Source organism: Acomys minous (assembly GCF_964271855.1).
Source record: "Acomys minous genome assembly, chromosome: 14".
Taxonomy (NCBI): Eukaryota; Metazoa; Chordata; class Mammalia; order Rodentia; family Muridae; genus Acomys; species Acomys minous.
In genome coordinates this window covers 33967901-33991532 of record NC_140496.1, presented here as the reverse complement: position 1 = coordinate 33991532, position 23632 = coordinate 33967901, and the positions used below count along the sequence as shown (strand labels likewise).

General features: G+C 43.0%; 1 protein-coding gene across 1 annotated transcript in view; it reads right to left on the bottom strand.

Annotated features, from left to right (window-relative positions):
* Positions 1–5223: 5223 nt before the first annotated feature.
* Positions 5224–23632, bottom strand: part of LOC311583058 (uncharacterized protein) — a gene marked incomplete at its 5' end in the record, with an annotated part of 149935 nt that continues 131526 nt past the window's right edge. Inside the window, one exon of the mRNA XM_084756407.1 lies at positions 5224–6732. Coding sequence (XP_084612533.1) covers positions 5772–6732 — 961 coding nt within the window. The 3' untranslated portion in view covers positions 5224–5771. The remainder of the gene's footprint in view (positions 6733–23632) is intronic.

Here is a 23632-nt window from a genome sequence, read left to right as displayed (position 1 = left end):
CAAATTAACACCATGGCTATATAAGCCTGGAAGGCCCTGCCCAATAAAGGGGAGGTTACAGGCAATTTAACAAAAATCATACAAGGATCCACAGAGCCGTTTTCTGATTTTGTGGCTCGTATGATGGATGCTGCAGGGAAAATATTTGGAGATCATGAAACAGCCATGCCATTAATTGAATAGTTAGTTTATGAACAATGTACACAGGACTGCAGAAGGGCCATTACTCCTTGGAAAGGCAAGGGACTCCAAGCATGGATGAAAGCCTGTAGAGAGATTGGTGAACCTCTATCTAATACATGACTAGCTGCAGCTGTCCTGGCAGCCACTGGCAAAATGGGAAACCAAAAAGCACTTGCTTTAAGTGTGGCAAGCAGGGACACATAAAAGACACTGTCCCCTCATATAGAATGCCATGCAGGCCACTCAGCCTATGTCCAAACAGTGAAAAACTTAAAAGATAAGGGACTCTTCATTGTAAGTGAAAAGGTGCAAAAAGGAGACGTTGGCTCATTTTTAGGAGCCATCATCTCCAAAAGCCAAGTTACACCCCAGAAATTATAAATTCGTAAGGACAATTTAAAAACTCTAAGTAACTTTCAAAGACTTTTGGAAGATATTAACTAAATTAGGCCTTACCTTAAGTTACCTACTTCTGATTTAAAACCCCTATTTCAAATTTTAGAAGGAGATGCCCATATTTCTTCACCAAGGGCATTGACGCCCCAAGCTAGGGAAGCCCTTCTTAAGGTAGAGCAAGCCATAGAAAAAGCTCAGCTTACCCGTGTTACCCCTGGTGAGCCCACTTTGTGTGTGTACTTTAGCCACCCCTTGTAGCCCTACAGCAGTATTATGGCAAAAGGGCATTTGCTTTGGATTCATTGCCACTCATCTCCCAGTAAAACGGTGGAACATTATCCATCCAGTGTTGCTGTGTTGGCTCAACAAGGCTTGAAATCTTGTCTTACCCATTTTGGGCAATATCCTGATGTTATTGTTACCCCCTATAATGCCCAACAATTACAGGTGTTAATTGCCACAATTGACGACTGGGCAATTTTGAGAACTATCTTTCCTGGGAAAATTGATAACCATCTCCCTAAAGATCCTTTATTGCATTTTGCATCTACTCATCCTATTATCTTTCCTAAGGTGACAGCTACAGAGCCCATTTCAAATGCTATTGACCTTTTTACAGATGGGTCCAAGACAGGGTTAGGAGCTTACATGGTGTCAGGACAAAAACCCGTTCAATTACAGTTTACTCCTGATACGCCACAGTTGGTGGAATGCCAGACCGTTCTTACAGTGTTTCAGCGTTTTGCTGAACCATTCAATTTGATTTCTGACTCCTGCTATGTTGTTAACTCCGTACGCATGCTGGAGGCAGCAGGAAATATTTGCCCTCGTAGCGCGGTGGCACATATTTTAAAAGATCTTCAAAAGATTATATGGTCTCGGCGCCATCCATTTTTTATTCAGCATATCAGAGCTCATTCATTACTGCCTGGCCCTATGGCTGAAGGCAATCGCTTGGTAGATGCTGCTACACGCTCAATAGCTTTTGCAGTATTTGACAATATTAAAGCAGCCAAAGAATTTCATTCCCTATATCATGTACCTACTGCAACTCTGAGGAAAAGATTCCAAATCTCTCGTGCTATGGCAAGGGAGATAGTTACTAACTGTACAGCCTGTGTGCCTTTTCATCACCCTCCGCATATAGGAATTAATCCCCGGGGATTACGCCCTGGAGACCTATGGCAAATGGATGTAACGCATGTTCCTCAGTTTGGAAAGCTCAAATACATGCATGTGTCCGTTGACACCTGCTCAGGGGTAATCTTTGCATCTTTACATACTGGAGAAAAAACAGCACATACTATTACCCATTGCCTTGAAGCTCGGGCAGCCTGGGGCAAACCCAGAGAATTAAAAACAGACAATGGTCCTGCTTATAGTTCTAAAGGTTTCCACTCATTCTGTGGCACTATGCAAGTCAAGCATGTCACTGGATTGCCATATAATCCTCAAGGACAAGGTGTCGTGGAACGTGCTAATCGGACCATAAAAGAATTGCTGCAAAAACAGAAAGGAGGAATAAGCCATGGGCTCACCCCCAAGAATCAATTATCTTTAGCATTATTTACTTTAAATTTCTTAACAATTGATTCTGCTGATCGCCCGGCAGCGGAGCGTCATAGTGACGTCTCCTTTACCAAATTCCCTTCTGTAAAATGGAAGGATGTACTGATAAAACAATGGAGAGGCCCGGATCCGGTAATAGCTAGATCCAGGGGAGCTGTTTGTGTTTTTCCACAGGAACAAAGTGACCCGGTGTGGGTTCCCGAAAGACTGACGAGGATTGTCAAGGAAGAAGGACGAGATGTCGTACAGCGAGAAGAAGAAGAACACGCCTCCATGGAATGCGATTCCTGCGCTCCTGACCCTTCTGATGTCCAGGACACTCCCGGATCGTGCCCAAGCCTTAAAACTCTGGGCAGTTACTAGAACATGGCCTTTTCCCATGCCAGTACATGCTAATTCAACTGTGCTTCCCCATTTTTTCTCCACCTCCTGTGAAGGAGAGGTTTCCTGTGCCTCTGCTTTTGGGGAAGACCCTAAGCCATTTAATCAATCTAATTTTCAATTGCTTGGTACTCTTTGCTTTTCATTTCATGGCTTCATGCCATGTATTCGACTTCAACATACCAACTTAAGTGCCTGGCTGGAACCACAGCAAATTGTTAGCCCTAAGATTGATCTTGGTACAGGGGCTTCTGCTGCTGCCGTCCCTTTACAGTCCATTTCCGTTAGTTCGGATGGAAAACAACATGTACCAAATATAACAGCTAAGACTATTGATCAGGTTGTTAGCAAAACAACCATTGCCCTCTTAAATCAAAAAAAGTATAATGCACATTTTTCTTCAAGGCCTCTGATTGGCAAATCAGCGCATGGACCTGATTCAAGAACAGGTGGAGGAACTGTATAAGATGGATGCATTTTGCATCATGGTCAAGTTTGCATCACTCCATTACAGTATGACTTTACAGCTTCTTTTAATCAAAGTAAATTGTTATCAGAATATCTTGCAGGAAATTGGACGCTGGAGGCTGAAGAGCTATCCCAACAGCTGTTGGTCAGTATTGCATACCTGAATGGAACCTGAATGAAACCCGTTACTCTGGGAGAATTCACCTCTTGGCTGCATTCTGCATTTTCTTATTTTAGGAATGGGTGGGAATGGGAATTTTTGGAGCTTTTACCATCTGCGGTCTCGTGTTATGCCTCTGGGTTATTTGCAAAATGAAAAATAAGCATGCCCGTGATAAGATGCTTATGGTTCAAGCTTTATTGGCAATTGAGCAGGGTGCCCCCCATCAAGTGTAGATTGCGAGCCTTAAGAAATGAGCTTCCCTTGATCACATGGCCTTTGCACCTGACTGGCCTCATTGCCATTGCACGTCAGAAGGCATGTGTTTCCCTTCCAAATACAGGACGGCCATTGCACCCTGCTGGGACTCTACCCATTGCACGCAGGATGGCGTCTTGTTCTGACATCAATTTACCCCTCGATCGGCTGGTACACAAAGTTGTGCCATGCCTTGATCAGAGTATTTCCCCACTGCTCATCTTCTTATTTAATAGAAAAGGGGGAGATGTAAGGCGCCAGCTACGACCCTGCCAGCCGCACCCAATAATGGCGCTGGTCTGTGTGCGGTTACCTGTAAACAATTGCCAGTGCGCATGCGTTTTTCAAAGTGGTCTCCTTCACCCCTCCCGAAAGGGGATTATGCTAATTGTAATTACGCTTGTGAAAGCTGTTGACCTATCTGCATTCATATGTTAATTCGGCATTCTGCCTGAACCTGTGAGGTGCTAACACGCCACTTTACATGGTATTTAAATCCAAGCTCTAGGGGAATTCGGGGTCTTTCACTTTAGCTTCAAGGGCGCTCCCAATAGAGTGTGTTTGGGAAGAATCCTGGTGTCAAGCGTCTTTCCTGCTGGCAGGCGGTCGCGTCAGTTTTTTTTTCGAGACAGGGTCTCTCTGTGTTAGCTTGGGCTGTCCTGGACTCACTTTGTAGACAAGGCTGGCCTCGAACTCACAGAGATCAACCTGCCTCTGCCTCCTGAGTGCTGGGATTAAAGGCGTGCGTCACCATGCCCGGCCTACTTCATGTTTTTGAAGATGCCTGCAACATGCAAAGGCTTTACCACATTGGTTACATTCATAGGGTTTCTCTCCAGTGTGTGTTCTTTTATGTATTCAGAGACTACTGTGACATGCAAAGGGTTTACCACATTGATAGGCGTTTTCTCCAGTATGTATTCTTTCATGCCTTTGAAAATGACAGTGATATGCACACTTTTGACCACATTGGATATTTTCACTGGGTTTCTCTCTGGTATGAGTTATTTTATATATTTGGAGACTATTTTTTTTTACTACACAGAACCTAAATTTGAAAATAAATTAAACATAGAAATGTACATTAAAGCTAATGGCAAAGGAATTTGGGAGCTTAAGGCAAGATTTAATCTAAATGAATTTAGAAAAGTGATGAAAAGATGTAATTTTAGATATAGATTATACAAAGTATGAAATGCACCAATAACTTAAAATAGTTTTCAAAGCCTGCACTACTGGGGAAAAGAGGCTATGATCTTAATGCCAGCATTAAGACAGACAGAAGCAGTGCAGAGCTAATGATGAACTCACTATTTACAGAAGGATGGCAACAACATTAACACCATGTGATCTTGCTGACTGCCAGACAGAAAGCCCTTGGCTAGAAGCAACAGAGAAAATGTAGCAACATGTTACTTTAAAAAATAAAGGGTCTCCGGGCGTGGTGGCGCACGCCTTTAATCCCAGCACTCGGGAGGCAGAGGCAGGCGGATTGCTGTGAGTTCAAGGCCAGCCTGGTCTACAAAGTGAGTCCAGAACAGTCAAGGCTTCACAGAGAAACCCTGTCTCGAAAAACAAAAAACAAAAAACAAAAATAAAATAAGATAAAATAAAATAAAATAAAATAAAGGGTCACTTTAATAAGGTAATTCCACCAGAGGAAATAAGGCCCTGAGTGTAAACACGTGAGCTATCCAACACCAAATATCAACCAATCCATTCATAGTAATAAATATACAAAGTCAGCATGGTCTTTTTAACACATTATTGTTTATAATAGTTCAAACACAATCCTTACCATGCACAACTTCAAATATAACAAAAATTTTTATTGTGAAACACAGGGTATTTGCTTATGAATTACAAGACCTATATACAATGAAAGACGTACCTACACAATCAAGATTCTTGATATGCTTCTTAAATGCAGTGACCTTATTCAGACTTTTCTGAATTGACCACATCAGTTTTCAAAATATATTTGGAAACTATTATGATGTGGAAAGTCATTACAATATTGGATATGTTCACAAGATTTTCTTCCAGTGTGTGTTCCCTCATGAAGATCATTGTGACATAAAAAGGCTTTACCACATTGCTAACATTCATAGGGTTCTCCTCCAGTGTGTGTTCCTTCATGAGTTTGAAATAACTGTACTGTGCAAAGGTTTTACCACATTGCTTACATTCACAAGGTTTCTCTGCAGGGTGTGTTCTTATGTAACTTCCAAGATAATAGTGCTGTGCAAAGGCTTTACTACATTGCTTACATTAATAGGGTTTCTCTCCAGTAGGTGTTCTTTCATGAATTTTAAAGATAAATGTGCTGTGCAAAGGCTTTTCCACATTGCTTATATTAATATGATTTCTCTCCACTGTGTGTTCTTTTATGTATTTGGAGGTTACTATGATATGCAAAGGCTTTACCACATTGCTTACATTCATAGAGTTTCTCTCCAGTATGTGTTCTTTCATGAGTTTGAAGACTACTGTGGTATGCAAAGGCTTTACCACACTGCTTATATTCATAAGGTTTCTCTCCAGTATGTGTTCTTTCGTGCTTTTTAAGATGACTGTGTTGGGAAAAGGCTTTACTACATTGCTTACATTCATAAGGTTTCTCTCCAGTATGTGTTCTTTCATGACTTTGAAGACTACCGTGCTGTGCAAAGGCTTTACCACACTGCTTACATTCATAGGGTTTCTCTCCAGTATGTGTTCTTTCATGAATTTGAAGATAACTACACTGTGCAAAGGCTTTACCACATTGCTTACATTCATAGAGTTTCTCTCCAGTGTGTGTTCTTTTATGTATTTGGAGATTACTGTGACATGTAAAGGCTTTACCACATTGCTTACATTCATAGGGTTTCTCTCCACTGTGTGTTCTTTTATGTATTTGGAGACTACTCTGATATGCAAAGGCTTTACCACATTGCTTACATTCATAGGGTTTCTCTCCAGTATGTGTTCTTTCATGAACTGGAAGATGACTACGCTGTGCAAAGGCTTTACCACATTGCTTACATTCATAGGGTTTCTCTCCACTGTATGTTCTTTTATGTGTTTGGAGATTACTGTGCTGTAGAAAGGCTTTACCACATTGCTTACATTCATAGGGTTTCTCTCCAGTGTCCGTTCTTTTATGCTTTTGGAGACTATTTTGATGTGTAAAGGATTCATCACACTGGGTACATTCATAGAGTTTCTCTCCAGCATCAACTCTTTCAAGTCTTTCAGGATGACTGTGATATGCAAAGGCTTTATTACATACAGGATATTCGAAGGGTTTTTCTCTTCTTTGATTTCTCTCCTTCCTGCAAAGATAATTGGCACATGTGAAAATTTATCACTTTCAGTACACTTATGAATCATTTTATCTGTATGAATTAATTTTACAATTTGGTTAACGATAAAAAAGAATCAGATCTTATCACTTTGTTTACGTTTATGGTGCTCCCCTGCTTTGTGAGTTGTTTTGAGACTTTGAAGATAACTGTGATGGTAAGAGCATTTATTACATGGGTCACGCTTGTAGCATCCTTTTTCTATAGGTTTTCATGTACTTAAAGAAAACAAGAAGAACTCAGAGCTTTACCACATTGATTCCATTCATAAAACTCCCTAAGGTGTGAGTCATATATTTACAAGGTGAACCAGAACAAAAAGAATCTCCACATTCCTAGTACTCATAGGGATTTCCTGCATCATGAGTCTCTGGATGGTTCCAATGAAGTTGGAAAACCAGTGAACTGAAAACTTGTATCACATTCAGAATTTCTACTCAAAAGTGGGGACTACTACATAGCTTCTGTTTGTTCTGGGACACAGAGGTACGGTGCTTCTTTTAATACCGCTTTGCTCACATGGCCTATATCCATTGTGACATAAGATATAGCTATTAAAAGAAGAATAACAAGTGAAAGGGCTCCACATTGCAGTCACACACTTTGATGCTTGTTCCTCATAGACATGTAGTGTAGGGATTAAGGTTTCTCCATAACAGCCTTCTTGACTCTCACAAACTGTCCCCTCACTAAACTGCTTTACTATGGACTATGTGCTTATTAGAAGTTTTGAACATATACTTATCACTTATCCCATAGGTATACCTTCTCTGCACATTGAGATACATGCTACACGTATAACATGCTATGACACTAAGGGAGCCAGGTGTGGTGGCACACATCTTTAATCCAGGCCCTTGGGAGGCAGAGGCAGGCAGAGTGCTGTGAGTTCCAGGCTAGCTTGGTCTACAAAGTGAGTCTAGGATAGTCATGTTTACACAGAGAAACCCTGTCTAGAAACAGAAAAGAAAAAAAAAAAAGACGTTGAGTGACATGGTTTTGTGAGAATGTATTCATCCCCAACACACATAAAGGAGTGCTTTCCTTTAAAATATGTAGGACATGTTAAATTTTCTTGGGAGGCATATTCATATCAGCTTGCACATGAGAATTACCTTTCATATCTCCTAGATCTTTGACAATGTTCTTCAATAGTGTGGTCTTGCCAGTTGTATCCTAAAACATAGTACCAGAAAATATATGATATATCTTTGGAAATTAGGTCAAACTTATGATACTCCCTTCAGTGAATCTAACAACCATGCCTGACATAATCACCTCATTCCTCCTGATTTTCAATTCAAATTACAAAACAACATCAATACCAAAGAAACAGTTGTCCTGTATTTTAAAAATTGAAAACAAAAATTTTGTCACAGTCTTACCTATAGTGGTGAGATTCCAATAGGTCTCCAGCATCACATCTTTGTAGAGATTCTTTTGGGAAAGATCCAGAAAAGCCCACTCTTCCCGAGTGAAGTTCACATGCACATCATCCAAGTTCACTGAACCCTAAAATATCCAATACATGTGTACAACACTGAAAATATATAATTCTCTGACATAGAATTCATATAACTCTGGCCTTCTTCCACTTATTTCCTGACACAGAAGTTCTAATGTACTCACCAAGTCAGGTTAGGTGACCCAGGTCACGTAGGAAATAGAATAAGATTCTTCACTATCATTTCTGAATAGTTTGAATAGGGTATAGCCTTTCAAGAGAAATGAAAATAAACAGAGAGAGGGTAGGGGGACAAGCTGGTTGTACTGGCTCATCCCTTTAATAAGAGTACTCAGGAGGCAGAAGAAGGTTCATCTCATTGAGTTAGATGACAGACTGGTCTATGCCATGAGTTCAGGGACACACAGAGGTAGTTATTAAGACCTGACTCCTCTACAAAAATCAAGGAACGAAACAGAAAGACCCCAGAGGACTTTACTGAAGTTCCTACAAAGAATTGCACACTCACTCTAGTTCTGTATTCATCTTAAAGATTCCTGAAGTGCCCAGCTTAAACTGTAACACTGATAAGATCGTACTAACAGCAAATGCATGTTAACATGGGCAGATTTTTGGGAACCAGCCAAAGAAACTACTTCTCAGTACTCTCATTTTTGTTCCCAGACTCTAACCATAAGGATGAGGGGCCTAGAGCATCTCCATGCTGCCCCCATTCTCTTAGAAGCCCCCTACTGTAGATTCCCCGTAGTTACAAGAAAAACGTTTCTTGGCCCAAACACTTAAGATAAAAATTGCCTCATTGTGAATACAGCCTTCAAGAGAAAGCTCACTTCCCTTCCCATGTGTTCCCTCCCTACTATAGCTTCTGCCTACATCCTGACCAAGCCTGGTACTCAAGGACAACTTCTCCATCTTGTTGGCAGGGCCAATCAGGTTTATGTTCCCAGGTCCAGAGGCCACTCCTATCCTGATTGATGGAATCTTCCCGGCTCAACCCTTGAGTCAAAATATGATTGGACAATGTTCTGGCTCCTCTTCCTCCAGCTTTTTGTTCCTGTCCTTTAAAAATATTGTACAGTCTCTGTTCAAGGATGCGGTTCAGATCTCAATGTGGCTGCCTCCCTGTGCTCAGGAAATAATGTGTTCATTTTCAGTTCCTCTATCTAAAGTGATTTTTCCTGGCTTCTATCCCAAACACAACAAGATGAATATATTAGCAATATAAATGTTGACTTCATTTTTGTTCTATTTTTTCCCTTTTTTTTCAAGACAGTGTAGGTTTCACTGTCCTGTTCTTCCTATTTAGACCAGGCTGACCTTGAGCTCACAACAATCCACCTTCCTCTGCCTCCTTGAGGGCTGGGATTAAAGGTGTGCTCCACCACACCTGGCTGCAAGGGTTGGTATTAAATGAGTAACAGGGGCAGGAGAAATGTCTCAGCAGTTCAGAGATCTTGATGATCTTGCAAATAATTAGCTTCAATGGCCACTACTTACATGGCTGCTCACAACTACCCATTATTCCAAGTTCACGAGTTCTGAGGCCACCTACTGACTACTGTGAAGTCCAGGCACACATGGGGTGCACTGTAAACATATTTTGGTTTTGATCACAAGTGTGGGATGAGAAACTGCCTTGTGTGAGGGTGTTTGGTGTTTGTCTATTAGAAAAAGAACTGCCTCATGCGGGGAAATGTTCTTTGCCATTTGAAAAACATCCTGTATGGACTATGGGAGAGTAAATATAGTCCAAATACGAAAGATCAATCCCTTTTGCATCGCTTTATATTGCCTGGCTGCTCAGAATTGCTCCTGCCTTGAGATGCTCTTCAACAGAAACGCTTCTGAGAACTCTGCCAGGTTTCCGCTGTTGTCACTGCAGTCACATTTGCTGAACTTTGGGTTTGCTATTTAATAGGTCAGCCAGAATCCTGGTAGCTAAGAGTGGAACCTCCCTCCAAGGAACTGAGTGTAAGAAGATGACCTCCATAGTCCCTATCAGCCCTTTTCTCTCCTAATGTGAGGTGCTGGGTTGAAAGGGTGAGAGAGGCATTAATGAGCCCCAAATAAAGTAGGATTTTTAAAAAATTATTTACTATTACGAATACATTGTTCTACGTGCATGTACACTTGCAAGACAGAAGAGGGCATTACAGATGGTTGTGAGCCACGATGTTGTTGCTGGAAATTGAAAACGGGATGTTTGGAGGAGCATGTGGTGCTCTTAACCACTGCGCCATCATCCCTCCAGCCCTAAAGCAGGTTTTAAAAAGATCAAAGCCTACAGTGCATATTCATGCCCATAGGCAAAGACTCATATTCAGTCAAAAAAATTTAAGACAAACACAAAAGGTAGGAAAAATGCCACACACCTGCAATCTAACAATTCAGAAGGCTCAGAGAGTATTAATGTCAGGAATACATGCTATCCTGAGAAAGAGAATATATAGAATCTGTCAAATTTCAATATCCAAGATGTGGATGAAGGACAGCACAACAGCATGTGCTTGTCAAGTACAAGACCCTACGTTCCAGGCACATCAGCCACTAATATAACATGAAAAGAAACCAAAAGCCAGCAAAGGTGGCCCATATCTAATCCCAGCACTCTGGAGAGAGTCAGGTGGACCTCTAAACTGGAGGTCAGCTTGGTCTACATAATTACTTTCAGGACAGCCAGAGCTAAACAGTTTGTCTTCAAAAACAAAAACAACAAAACTAACATTAGAACTACATTCGGCTAGCAAAATAGCTTAGCACTGAAGAGCACTTGCATCTACTGTATCTCATGTCATTTAGGAAGACTCTACAATGGTGAGGGCTTGAGCAGGGTACTGAGTGATCAGTTTCAACCACAGCACAGTAAACACTAAGACAGGAAGTAGGTTGAGTCTACAGACACTCAAGTCACATCCTGAAAGCCACAAACCACAAACAAGTGTTCAAAGACATCATCCTTTGTGGGAGTGTTTGTGTTTTTATTCCATCTGACTCTTGTCACCTTGGACTCATGGTCATCCCATGATGAAAATGCATTTAGTCAACTTCAATGATCTGAATTGTCTGCAACATCCTGGACACTGTTCAAATGTCCAAAGTCTCTTCTGACTCTCAAGACAATCTCTTGATGGCCACATCTTGTCAATTCAGAAAACAAGCTACAACTTTCTAATCTTCACTGGCATAAGATAGCCCTTCCCATTACAAAGAGAGGAATGTGTGCTGAATGAGGGAAGATAGGACCAAGGCGAGAAAGCATGATAGAAGGCAAAGAACAAATCCTCTAAGTCCGTCTCAGATACACAGGGCTGAAGTCTCAAAGGGTTTAGATGTCCCTATCCCTGAAACTTGTCATACATCTCTCAGATTGGTTACTTCCACTCCCTACATGCCTCTTTCCATGGCTGACTTCTCATAGCTCAGTTAACTCAACATCTTGTGGTCTCCAAATACAAACCAGGCTTTTTTATCCTATGCCTTCAAGCAATGAACTCTCACAGTCTCCTCACTGGGGCTATGACTCTGGAAATAGAGAGCAGGAATAGTGCTAAACTGAAACCACAGAGGAAGAAGCTTCTTCTTCCAGGAACAGTATAGCATGGGTGAGTGGTCCTGTCAATTGGGCTTCTATATTGGGATGGATCATACCTTGCTTGGACCACAGTTAAAGCAGGTTATGTAGGAAGTTCCTTCCTGGGACTAGAAATAACTTGGCCTACCCTTCCTTTAATTCAAGACTTAAGAGGATCAAGTGTCACCCTTAGGGCATCTTGTTAGGTTTCCAACCAGAGCAAGGGCCTGCCCTGGAAGGGTGACCACCTCCTTGAAAGTTCCTGCCTCGGTTTCAGCGTTGGACCGCATCTGATACTACCTACTGCTGTTCTTTTTCTACAAACCACAGACTTTGTGTTTATTTCTACACCATTTGTTACTTTTTTACATTCTAGTCCTTAATGAGCCACTAGTAAAAATCATCCAAAGAGTCAATAGTCCACTTACGAAATCAGCCCATTATTTAAAAATTCTGCCTTACTCACTTTCTCAGGGTAGGAGAAGATTAACAAAGATTTTGGACCCAAATATCACACAAATGACCACTAGCTGAAGAATTATGGCATCTATTTTCTACTGAAATCCTATGGCCTGGACTCCCTCTGTCTGCATTGCTCTCAACACTCCTGATTGTCCATATCCTACAAGAACAGCTGATTAAACTCTGTATACACATTTCTATGACTTTTCCCATCTCTAGTCCTGATGTTTTCCATATTCGTCCAAAGGAGACCGTCACCAGGTTCTGTCCGGCAACAGCATCACTATTTGTGTACCACTTTTTAAAAAGTAACTTGCTACTCTGCTGCTGTGATTGAATCTTCTAACCTAAAGAAACTCAGGTAGCAAACAAGTTTTTTGGATGGTTCTGTGCAATCACAGCCCATTGTTTTGGGAGCTTAGGATACAAACTCATGCAAAAAGAAATGAAGTAAATAACTATGGGCAAACATGGCATCCTAGCTTTCTCTCTTGCTTGGCCACTGTCCCATGCTCAGCCAGCTCCCTTATCCAGCCCACGCCCACTTGCTTAGGGACATTGCCATTCTCATTGGAAGAGCCTTGCCACATCAAGGCTCTTCCTAGTTGTCCTCCTAGTTATAGGGTGTGGAGCCCCACTGATGGCTGAGCCTTGTCTGCAGGTTGGTCCTGGCTGTAAAGATGTTGGCAGATGCAGTTGTTTGGGCTGCCAGTGGAACCCGCCCCAAGCTGGAGATTAGGTAGGATGTGCAGCCTGTTTGCTTGGAGATTAACACCTGAAGAAGGGGAGGCACAGAAGCTGGACTGACAAAGAAAAAACAGGACTTTGATTCTGCTTCAAAAGTCCTTCACTAGGGGGCTGGAGAGATGGCTCAGAGGTTGAGAGCACTGACTGCTCTTCCCGAGGTCCTGAGTTCAATTCCCAGTCACCACGTCGTGGCTCTCAACCATCTATAATGTGATCTGATGCCCTCTTCTGGCCTGTAGGTGTACATGCAGGCAGAACACTGTATATGGAATAAATAAGTAAATCTAAAAAAACAAAGTCCTTCACTGGACAAGTAGAAGTGTCACCTCATGGCTGCACATGCTTTGATTTAGCTGTCTGTAGCCTGGGCTCAGACTCTTAGTCTGTCCCTCTGCTGATGCCTCGTTCTTCAGATTCTTCTTGGAAGTTCTTTGTCTTGTTCCAAAGAAAAGTTACTCACTGTCAGGCCCTGTCAAGAGCCCACAGTGTTTACTGTATGGCGTATTGTTTGCACATTAGGTGATCTCACTCAAAGGCTGTGTTTACCTCTCCTTTCCCTTTCTGTGTCCCAGCTAGGCACACAACAGGGCCTTAATCAATGTTTACTCAATGAACCAAGACTGCATGATCCCTACTACTATTTTTTCATACCCTAAAAAATGGCTATTCCTGAGTCTTCAATACAATTGTTGACAGACAGAGCAACCAGCAAGTCTGGTAGGGGCACGCCATCAACTGATGACTGTAGACACTGAAATGTTGAGAAATGCAGCTAATAAGGACACAAAGCAATAATATATCAGAAAGTGTTTAAAAACCTCAAAAAATTTGTTAACCATAGCAATCAATTTTACTACCAATCCAGCAAACACTGATTACTGCAAAAACTAGCAAATACAGATGTGCCACGAAAAGAGGAAAGGGGAGGCTCTGAGATCAAGAAAAGAAAACTAAAACTGTTTCTCCACAGAAATTCTTCAAACCAACAAAAACTCAAGGAACTCATAACATAATATAGTAAATCTTCAGAAAACAAAGATAGGTGAAGGTGCAAAGGAACATTGATTCCCCAGATGCAATTGTGAGGCTTCCTCCCTCTGTTTGTTAACCTAGGCCAACTATGTTTCCTGAGTCTTACTGCTGAATAAGCTCACCTGAAGACACCACATTAAGAGCAGTCGGACTCCATTTTGTGACAAGCAGCTACACTTCCTTGTTAGCACATAGACCTCTACCCTGATCCTGGGAGAATTCCCTGGACAGGGTCAGGCTCACCAAGAAGCACTGATCACAAATAATGTTCCTACTCTAGGAAAACGGTTTGTGCCTTCAGTGCTGGGAGAATTCTCTGTATCCGGTCAGGTTGACCACAAACTATGTTTATGTTCAGCACACTCTGAGGCCTTGTTAATCCACAGACATTCCCCAGCCCCCACTCCCCAAGACCAACCCCAGGAATTGCATAGAGAGAAGAGAGGTAGATCTGCAGCAGGGAGAACTGAGCAGGCAGTTTGCTTAAGGGAAACCAAGTGTAGGTTGAACAACTAACAAGAGGAACTAGTTGTTGAGATGGTGAGGAATGGAGGAAAAGGAAATACTCAGGCATAAGCGGTAGAAGCTGATGGTCTTGAAGCCCAGGAGAACTTTTCTTCTGCCTCTCTATCTTTCTCCGTCTCTGTCTCCTTTGCTGTCTGTCTGACTTCTCTCACCTTGCTTGCTTGCTGTCCTGCTAACTAACTTCTTTCTTGCTGTTACCCATCTACCCATCCCTCTTGCCATTCCCTATCTATCCCCCTCTCTTGCTGTTCCCCATCTCACTCTAGCTTACTCTCTCATGTCTCTTACTTGCTTGCCCTCTCCTTGGGCCAATCCCAGAATTTTATTGAAATGAAGTTCAATTATTATGCTGTTACAGATTACATGATTTTTTTTCCTATCATTAAAAATCTCTAGGGCAATCAAAAATTAACAGAGTAACAAGGAAATATAAAAGTTCTGCAACCTAGAACAAAACATTTAACAAAAATCAATCAATTTTCAAGCAATGGGCAGCATGACCTCATCTTTATTTTTTAAACTATACACAGGAAAGTTTAATCATACATTTCCCCAGGCTACAGCCAATGTGTTTACAAGGTCATAGCATCATCATACCTTGAGCTAAATATTATTGAAAGAAAAACTTGACCTACTTCCAGTCTCAGACCAACAGCTGTGCTATCCAAGCCTAGGCTAATTGCCAAGGGATCCTCTGTCGTAAAATATCTGTAAAGCATGATGATCCAAACCCCCGTCTAGGGCTCTCAAAATATATTCTAACAAATATTTCTACAGGTGACAGTATCCAGCCAGGTACTTTTATGTCAAGGTCTTAACTTTCTTTCCTGCAGGTTCTGCTTGGGTGCTCAGAGTCAGAGCAAAAATCTCTGTGATTGTCTCAAGACTTTGGCAAGATGCCCATTCAGCATTCTCTGTGGGAAAGTTTTCCCTGTGTGAAATTTCTAAGGGAAAAAACAGTTTTAGGAGAAACAGCAGATTTCTAAACAGCTTTACACTTGGACCATGCATAATATTCAGGGACAGTAGTGATCAGCCAGAGATCCTTGGAACTTTGTTAATCCAAGCCTCAACAGCTGTTCTAGATGTCTAGAGATCATGTTGGATTGTCAGAGGCCTCTGGAATTTTACCAAGCAAATCCTCTATGACCTATCCTCCTGTCTGCGACACCCAGCTACATATGCAGCTGTCCCTGGCCACAAGCTGGCCAGGACCAATCAAAGATCAGTTAGAAATGCTTTGTCTAGTTACTAAAAGGATCTGGAGTCAGAGCCTACCACCCTGTTCCCTGACAACCCCCTGACTGAGCTGATTGTGGTAAATAATTGATCCCTGAGAACATGATGGCTCAGTATGAAGACATTGTGCATGGGACTAGGTGGGATGCCTCCAGACCTTCACCATTCTCTGGTACCTGAGACCCAGTCACTACTCAGGGTTGACCCTAGAGACGCTTCTTCCTCTCTTCCTGTCATCACCACAGACCATCCCCATCTGCCCTTCTCCTCCTACCTCATCTCTTTGCCTGAGCCACTAACTATGGGCACACACACCCTGCTCAACCACAAGCCCTGATGGACAGATGACCAGGTAGCCTGCCCAAAGAGAGCCCACTATGTGTTTCTGTACACCCAATTCTCACACACTGTATAGAATACCTGAGAAAGCTTCCTCCCCACTTTCCATGTCTCCTTTGGAGAAAACAGACCGTACCAACTGCCTCATATCTGAGTCAAGCCCCTATTTGGGCAGACACATTCCTGATCAACCACATTCCATGCCTGCCCAAAGCCTAGGTAGGCTGTCAACAGATCTAAAACCTTATCTTCTCAGCCCAGACCTTGATTTTCACAATTGACCGAAGCACTAGACTGGACACCAGAGGCACCTTCCTCTAGCCCATCCCATCCACACCTCCTGTGGATCCCTAAAGCCATCTCTCCCTGAACTCCTTTTGCCAGCCTCTAAGAACAACAAACATTCTCCATGAACACAGCAGCCAAGCAGGATAGTAAAAAATCCAATACTCAGCCAAGACACTCTCAGACTATCCAGGGAGCAAACAGAAACCCGGAAACAATACTCCCACCTCTACAAGACAAACCCAGAAATCAACACCTACACCAATAATCATGTCAAACCTAGATACCTAGATAGCAGCACAGGCGCATAATCAATAACAGCCAGGAGCTGTGTCACCAACAAACACAAGCTATCATGGCACAGAAGGTCCTGAATATCCCAACATAGCTGAAGGCACCAGAAAAAGACCTTCATAGAGATCTTTAAAGGAAATGAATACATCCCTTAAAGAGATCCAGGAAAACACAAACAACTGGAGAAACCCAATAAACCCCTTAAATAAAACCAAGATACACTAAACAATGCTTGAATGAAGACATAAAACAGTTCAAAAATCTAAAAATGGAAATAGAAACAATAAAGAAAGCTGACAATGGGGGAATCCTGGAAATGAAAGTCTTAGGACTACAAGGAAGGACAGTGGCAGGATTCCCTCTCAGATTGTGTATTAAAGGGAAATCTCCGGCATTGATGATACAATAGTAAAAAATGGAGACATTAGTTTAAAAAAAAGGATACAACCTAAATTTCCTGGCACAAAACATCTGGGGACTCTGGGATCTTATGAGAACACCAAAACTATGACAAACTGCAATAGAGGAAGGAGAAAACCACCTCAGAGGTCCAGAAAATAGTTTCAACAAATCTATAAAAAGAAAAATTTCCTAACTTAAAGAAGATGTCTATCAAGGAACAAGAAGCATGCAAGCTGGGAGGTGGTGACAAACGCCTTTAATCCCAGCACTCGGGAGGCAGAGGCAGGCGAATCGCTGTGACTTTGAGGCCAGCCTGGTCTACAAACTGAGACTAGGACAGCCAAGGCTACACAGAGAAACTCTGTCTTGAAAAACAAACAAAAAAACAAACAAAAAGAAGCATGCCAAACAACAAAATAGATTGATTTAGAAAAGAAATTCCCCTTGCCACATAATAATAAAAACACTAGAAATGAGAAACAATATGAAAAGCTACAACAAAATATAAAACACAACAACCAAGTAAAATATACAGGCTGACTTATTAGAATTGTATCTGTCTCTCAATGCAGACTCTAAAAGCAGAAGGGCTTGTACACATGTGCTGCAAGCCGGATTACTATACAAGAAAAGTTTCAGTCACCATAAATGGATAAAATAAGATATTCTCTGATAAAGTCAATTTTTAACAATATTTATCTACAAACATAGCCTTACACAACGTGGTAGAAGGAAAAATCCAACTCAAGGAAGTTAACAATGCCCATGAAGACAGTGGACATAAATAACCTCACATTAGCAAAATCAAAAGAACAGAATGTGTACATACATGCCATACACTTGCGACATACACACACACATATATATACACACTAGCACACCACAACCAACAACAACAACAAAACACCAGGAATTAATAATCCTTTTTCATTGTTATCTGTCAATATCACGACCATAACTTACCAATAAAAAGACTTCGGCTTCCAGAATGGATGCTAAAACAGAATCCATCCTTCTACTGCCTACAACAAATACAGTTCAACAGCAAGGACAGACATCGCCTCAAGGCAAAGGGCGGCAAAAAGAGACTCTGAGCAAATGGACCTAAGAATCAAGCTGCTATGGCCACTTTAATATCTAAAAAATACACTTCAAACAAAAAGTCATCGAGAGATGGGAAGGACACTACGTATTCAAAGAAAAGAGTACCATGATATCTTTTAAATTCTTAACAACTATGTCCCAACACCAGAGCACCCAACACCGTTAAAGAAACAGCCTTAAATCGCCATAGACCTTCATGCACTAATAGTGGAAGACTTCAGTATCTCACTCTTAACAAGAAACGGGTCCTTTAGGGGGAAAAAAAACCCGATAACTACACCAGGTAACCAAAGTTAAAAGCTAAAACAACCAAAGTTATATTTACAGAACATTCTACCCAAACACAAATGAATATACCCCCGTCTCACACCTCATGCAACACTCTCCAAACTTAATGATACTCAAAAGCAGCGCAAGTCTCAACAGATACAAAGACGCTCTAGTGACCTTGCAAACTATCAGACCACCAAGGATTAAAGGGGCACACCATCACCAACAGACACAAGAGAAAGCTTAGAAACTCATGGAAACTGAACAACTCTCCACAGAATGAAAAAAGGGTGAGGATAGCAGTGTGCAGGGTGTGGTGGTGCACGCCTGCAATTCCAGCAATCTGGGGGGCAGAGGCAGGAGGATCTCTGTGAGCTCCAGGCCAGCCTGATCTACAAAGTGAGTCCAGGACAGCCAGCGCTAACCAGAGAAACTCTGTCTCAGAAACAGTAAAGAAAAAGAAAAAAGAAGAAATACAGTGTTAGTAAACAGGCAGCAATGGAGCCACCCCTAGAGGCACTGATGCCCATGGGAAAATGGAAAATACAAAGCCGCCCAGGAAGCATGTCTTGTGAAACAAGCCAGCACCAGCAGGCAGGATTCAGGTCTATTAAAGCACGTGGGCACCTTGTGTGCATGCGTGTGCACTTTCTGCACTAGAGCAAGGTAGATAGTAGAGGGAATTCCTCCCTTTCCCCAAGCCATCTCCTAACCATCTCCAAAGACTCTCTCGGTATTCCCTTCCCATTAAAAACAAAAAAAAAAAAAAACAAAGCAAAAAACAAAACAAAACAAAAACAAAAACAAAAACAAAAACAAAAAACCCAAACCAACCCTCTCGTATGGATCTGTCGCATGGCATGATTTCTTTTTCAGCGTACAGTCCGGCTGCATACATGCTAACATAAAGACTACAGAAAACATTGAAAATGGCTACTCAGTCTATGCAAACTAATGGAACACAATGAGCAGTCCCCATTAAGAGGCCACAGTCCGGTCCAGAGAGTGACTAGGACCACCCCAGGGAGGACCCGCCACACCAGCTCCCACTGCTCAGCTGCCTGCTCCTCCTGGTTGTGGGCAGTGACCCTGTGCTCACCATGTCTCGGCTTCGGAGCTAGCGGGAGCTCCCCTCACAGCACACAGCAGCTGCCCTCAGTACATCACCCCAAACCATTAAAGCCTGCTCAGCTACACAGTGGAACCTGCGGCATGGGACCAGGAATAACTCCCCTCCTTTTCCTGCTGACAATTCTGCCTCATGGCTCTGATTGGCTAGTGAGTCTTGAGTGACATGAGCAGAAAGGAAGCAGCACAGGGGGTCCTGGCACAGGCTTCCAGCCCAGGGCCAGTCCTTTTCCGGATCTGCAGAGCTTTTCATTTCCATAGCGCTTGTGCCTGTCCTCCTATACTCAACCCCTTTGTCTTCTCACCCTGCCCCAGGGAGGACCAGCCACTCCAGCTCCTGCTGCTCAGCTGCCTGCTCCTCCCTAGGTGTGCAGTGACCTCGCCTTCAATGCCTTGGGACTTTGGAGCTTGTCTAAGCTCCCTTCAAGGCCCTCAGCAGGCACTTGCCCCTCTTCCTCCTGGAAGCAAGGAAAATAACATGTATGGCCCATTACTCAGCTGCCATGGACTTAACCCTCTGTGTCCCGGCCCGCTGGGGTTCGACTCATGCTCAGGAGGAGAATTTTCCTGTATGAGGACAGAACACAAGACACGAAGAAGGAGGCAAGTCTGGATTCTGATCAACTCCATTTATTGAAAATTTTCACAGAGTTTATATAGGCACAGAGGCATGGGTTTTTGCATAAGCAAGGGTTGCTATGGATACCTAACTCTGGAGTGCTCCTGCAGGTATCTACCTTTACCGCTGCTCTAATTGCAGGAGAGAAATTCCAGAGAGAGAAAGAAGTTGGGAAAATCTGGTTAGTCAGGAAAACGTTCCCGGAACTGTTGCTCGCAGGCAGCTGGCCTTTAATCTGATCTCACCAGAGTCTTACTGGAAAAGCTAGTTTATAGCCAGAAAGGAGTAGCTCAGGAGTCTTAGAATGACCAGCCCCCACAATAAACCACGACAGGTCTAACTGTCAAAGCACGACAGGGCAAGCTGGCTTCGGGTAAATGGCAGACTGCTGGAGAAATAGGAACATAGACTCCGACAAGATGGCTGAACATTGGCCATATAACCCGTCCCCTACACGTCTGCCCCACAACTGCCCAGAATGTTAACACTTAAAGAGAGAGTTTAGGAAACAAGATTTTTATTTTGTGGCTGCATGCAGGGTTCAGGTAAACTGTGGCTACTTTTCACCTGGTACACATTGGACAATACTGGGGGGATGTGGAAAGCAAGAAACAAATTCTGTGTGTGTATGTGTGTATGTGTGTGTGTAGATACTGTAAGGCTCTCTCTCAGCCAGCCTGAGAACGTGACCCAGACAAGCTTGGAAAATTGACCCAGAGAGAATTAAAGGCCAGCTTAGCTTCAGTTTCTGAGATCCAGGTGGCCAACCGAGATAAACAATTTCAACTAAGGTAAAATTACCATCTGGAAATTCTCTGGAAACTCCTCAACACCCCTCTTTGCCAAGAACAGCTCCCGAGGCCAACGACCCCTGCAATAGCCAATAATAATTAGACAAGCACCCCTAGCGACCACCAGAGCCAATCCTAACATAGGGCACGCAGCCCCTTCTAACCTTTGCGGGTTTAGCCTTTAAAAGTAGTCTGTAACAATGACTCGGGGTGCCTGCCTCCCGAGTGAGTGCTGAGGCCCCCTGACGTGCGTCAACAATAAACCTTGTGCTTTTACATCAACACTGTGGTCCTCGAGTGGTCTCTCGTGATGTCCCCCTACTACCCAAGTAAACTTTAGGGTCCAACAATACGTGTATAGGTAGGCATATGTATCTCCAGCACACACCAAAACAAAAACACAGCTGTATTATGAAGGTTCTCTGCATGAACAGAACTGATATAATGAATCTACATATGTAGAAAGTGGATTTAAGGGCTGGGCAGTGGTGGCACAAGCCTTTAATCTCAGCACTTGCAAGGAAGAAGCAGGAAGATCTATGTGAGTTCAAGGCCAGCCTGGGCTACAGAGTGAGTTCCAGGACAGCCAAGGCTATTACACAGAGAAACTCTGTCTATAAAACAAAACAAAAAAAAAACACACCAAAAGTGGATTTAAGCTGTGAGAGACAGGGAGGTCCCCTGGTCAAGTTCCAGAAATCAGGGTGGGGGATGCGAGGCAGCTATAGACACAGGCTCTCATATCCACCACCCTCTCCCTCCTGCACTAATGCTCTGTTTCTCTGTCATTCATGAAGTAGGGGCTGCTAAACTAAGCTCCCCACCCCCACCCCATACTCTGTGCACTGTCTGGGTAAGATAAGAACTCTGAAACCGCTAGTCAGGAGGTAGATCAGGTGTCCAAGGGCAGCTTCACCTTTGAGACCAGGTTACAATGTGAGACTGTGTCTCAAATAAGTAAACAGACACAAATCCAGAAAGACAGTGTTTTAAAGAAAATGATACTTTATTTCCTGAGCCAGGAATCAAGGTTCAAATAGTGAACATTGTGGAATACTGAGTTTCCTTGTGGGAGAGACTACAGGAACTTTTAAAACAGAAGGAGGAGGGAGGAGAAGGAGGAGGAGGAGGAAGAGGAGGAGGAGGAAACAACAACATCATAGTCAATCAAATTTATAGTCCATTTGTAGCTCGGGGCTTCACACAATCATCTTATTTGCCTGGACTAAAGTGAAGGTAGAGGACAGTGCCTCTTCCAGATAAAAACCTCAAGACAAATACGACATCTCTGAAGAGCAGTGAAGGCCAAGTCAATGTGTCCTGAGTGGGACTGGCCTGGCCTCCACAGTCCAGCACTTGCTGTGTCTCTTGCCTCTGTCTTCATCCCTCAGCTGGCTTTCTCTCCTCACTGGTGGCTCCTGCTTCTTCCTGCATCGGAGCTTCAGGCAGAAGCAGACCAGTGGCCAGCTCCCTCCATTTTTATAAAAGATTTATTTTCATCTTTCAATGGTTAACTGAGTACCAAAGAACACACAGGCAACCAAGCAGAGACCTGATGCTCAAGGACTCTCCTTCCTGGAGTGCACAGGTTGGGAACCGGAGCTCATCTGTCCCTGGATGCCCTTACTGACTCCAGCCTTTCAGCCTTGTGCTGGGGATAGGTGATGCTGGTCTCAGGTTAGTAAGAATGTAACCTCAGAGCTGTAGGGCTCTGCTGGTTAAGGTTGAAATCTGGTCTTCAATGGACATCCAATTCTAAGCTGGGGCTATGAGGAATGAACTCCCTTTCTCAGCTGAGGCCCCTCACTCCACCTCATCTGGTGACCTAAGAAGAATCCAGCTCTTCTCTGTAGTCCCTTAGTTTATTCCTGCCCCAGGATCCCATCCAGGATACAGGATACACTTAGTCCTCTCCCTGAGTTCCTCTCTCACAGAGCACTATACAACATTTGCTTCCAGGACCAGAGTTCATTAGCTGCATAAACCAGTCTTATACTCTGTGTACTGAGCCAGTTTGATGGTTAACACTATTTCTCACAAGAATACTGTACAGTAGGTGTTATTGTCATCATTTGAATGGCAAGGGAAATGAGACAAGATCAGAGAAGGGACGTTACCCAAGGTTAAACTGCTGCACAGTGGCTGGGCTGGGAGTCTGACTCTAGCAGTCCAATTCCCGAGGCTGTGCTCTGAGGTACCCGACTCCACGAAACATGCATAAACCTGGGTCGGTTTCCTTCCTGTAGACGGTCCTACCATACCTGAACATAGCTCCTGCTGAGGGCAGGATGGCAGAGACATCCAGAAGATGAATGGCCACTGAGACCATGAGAGGAACTAGTGTGTGTCAGCACACAGCACTCTCTGTACATTCCCTCATGGACAACCGAAACTCAAAGAAAATGCTGGCCTAAATATAGAATGGTGCATAATTATTTATGCATTAGGTGTGTAAGGAGCAGAGATTGCTGTGTATAACTAAAACTCCCCAGGAACAATAAATGCAGTCTGGAAATCCATCCCATCCAGACATTTGCTCACACATTTGGAAACAGCCATGAGCACTTCAAAATCAAGTGCACCAGATTCTCAGGTAA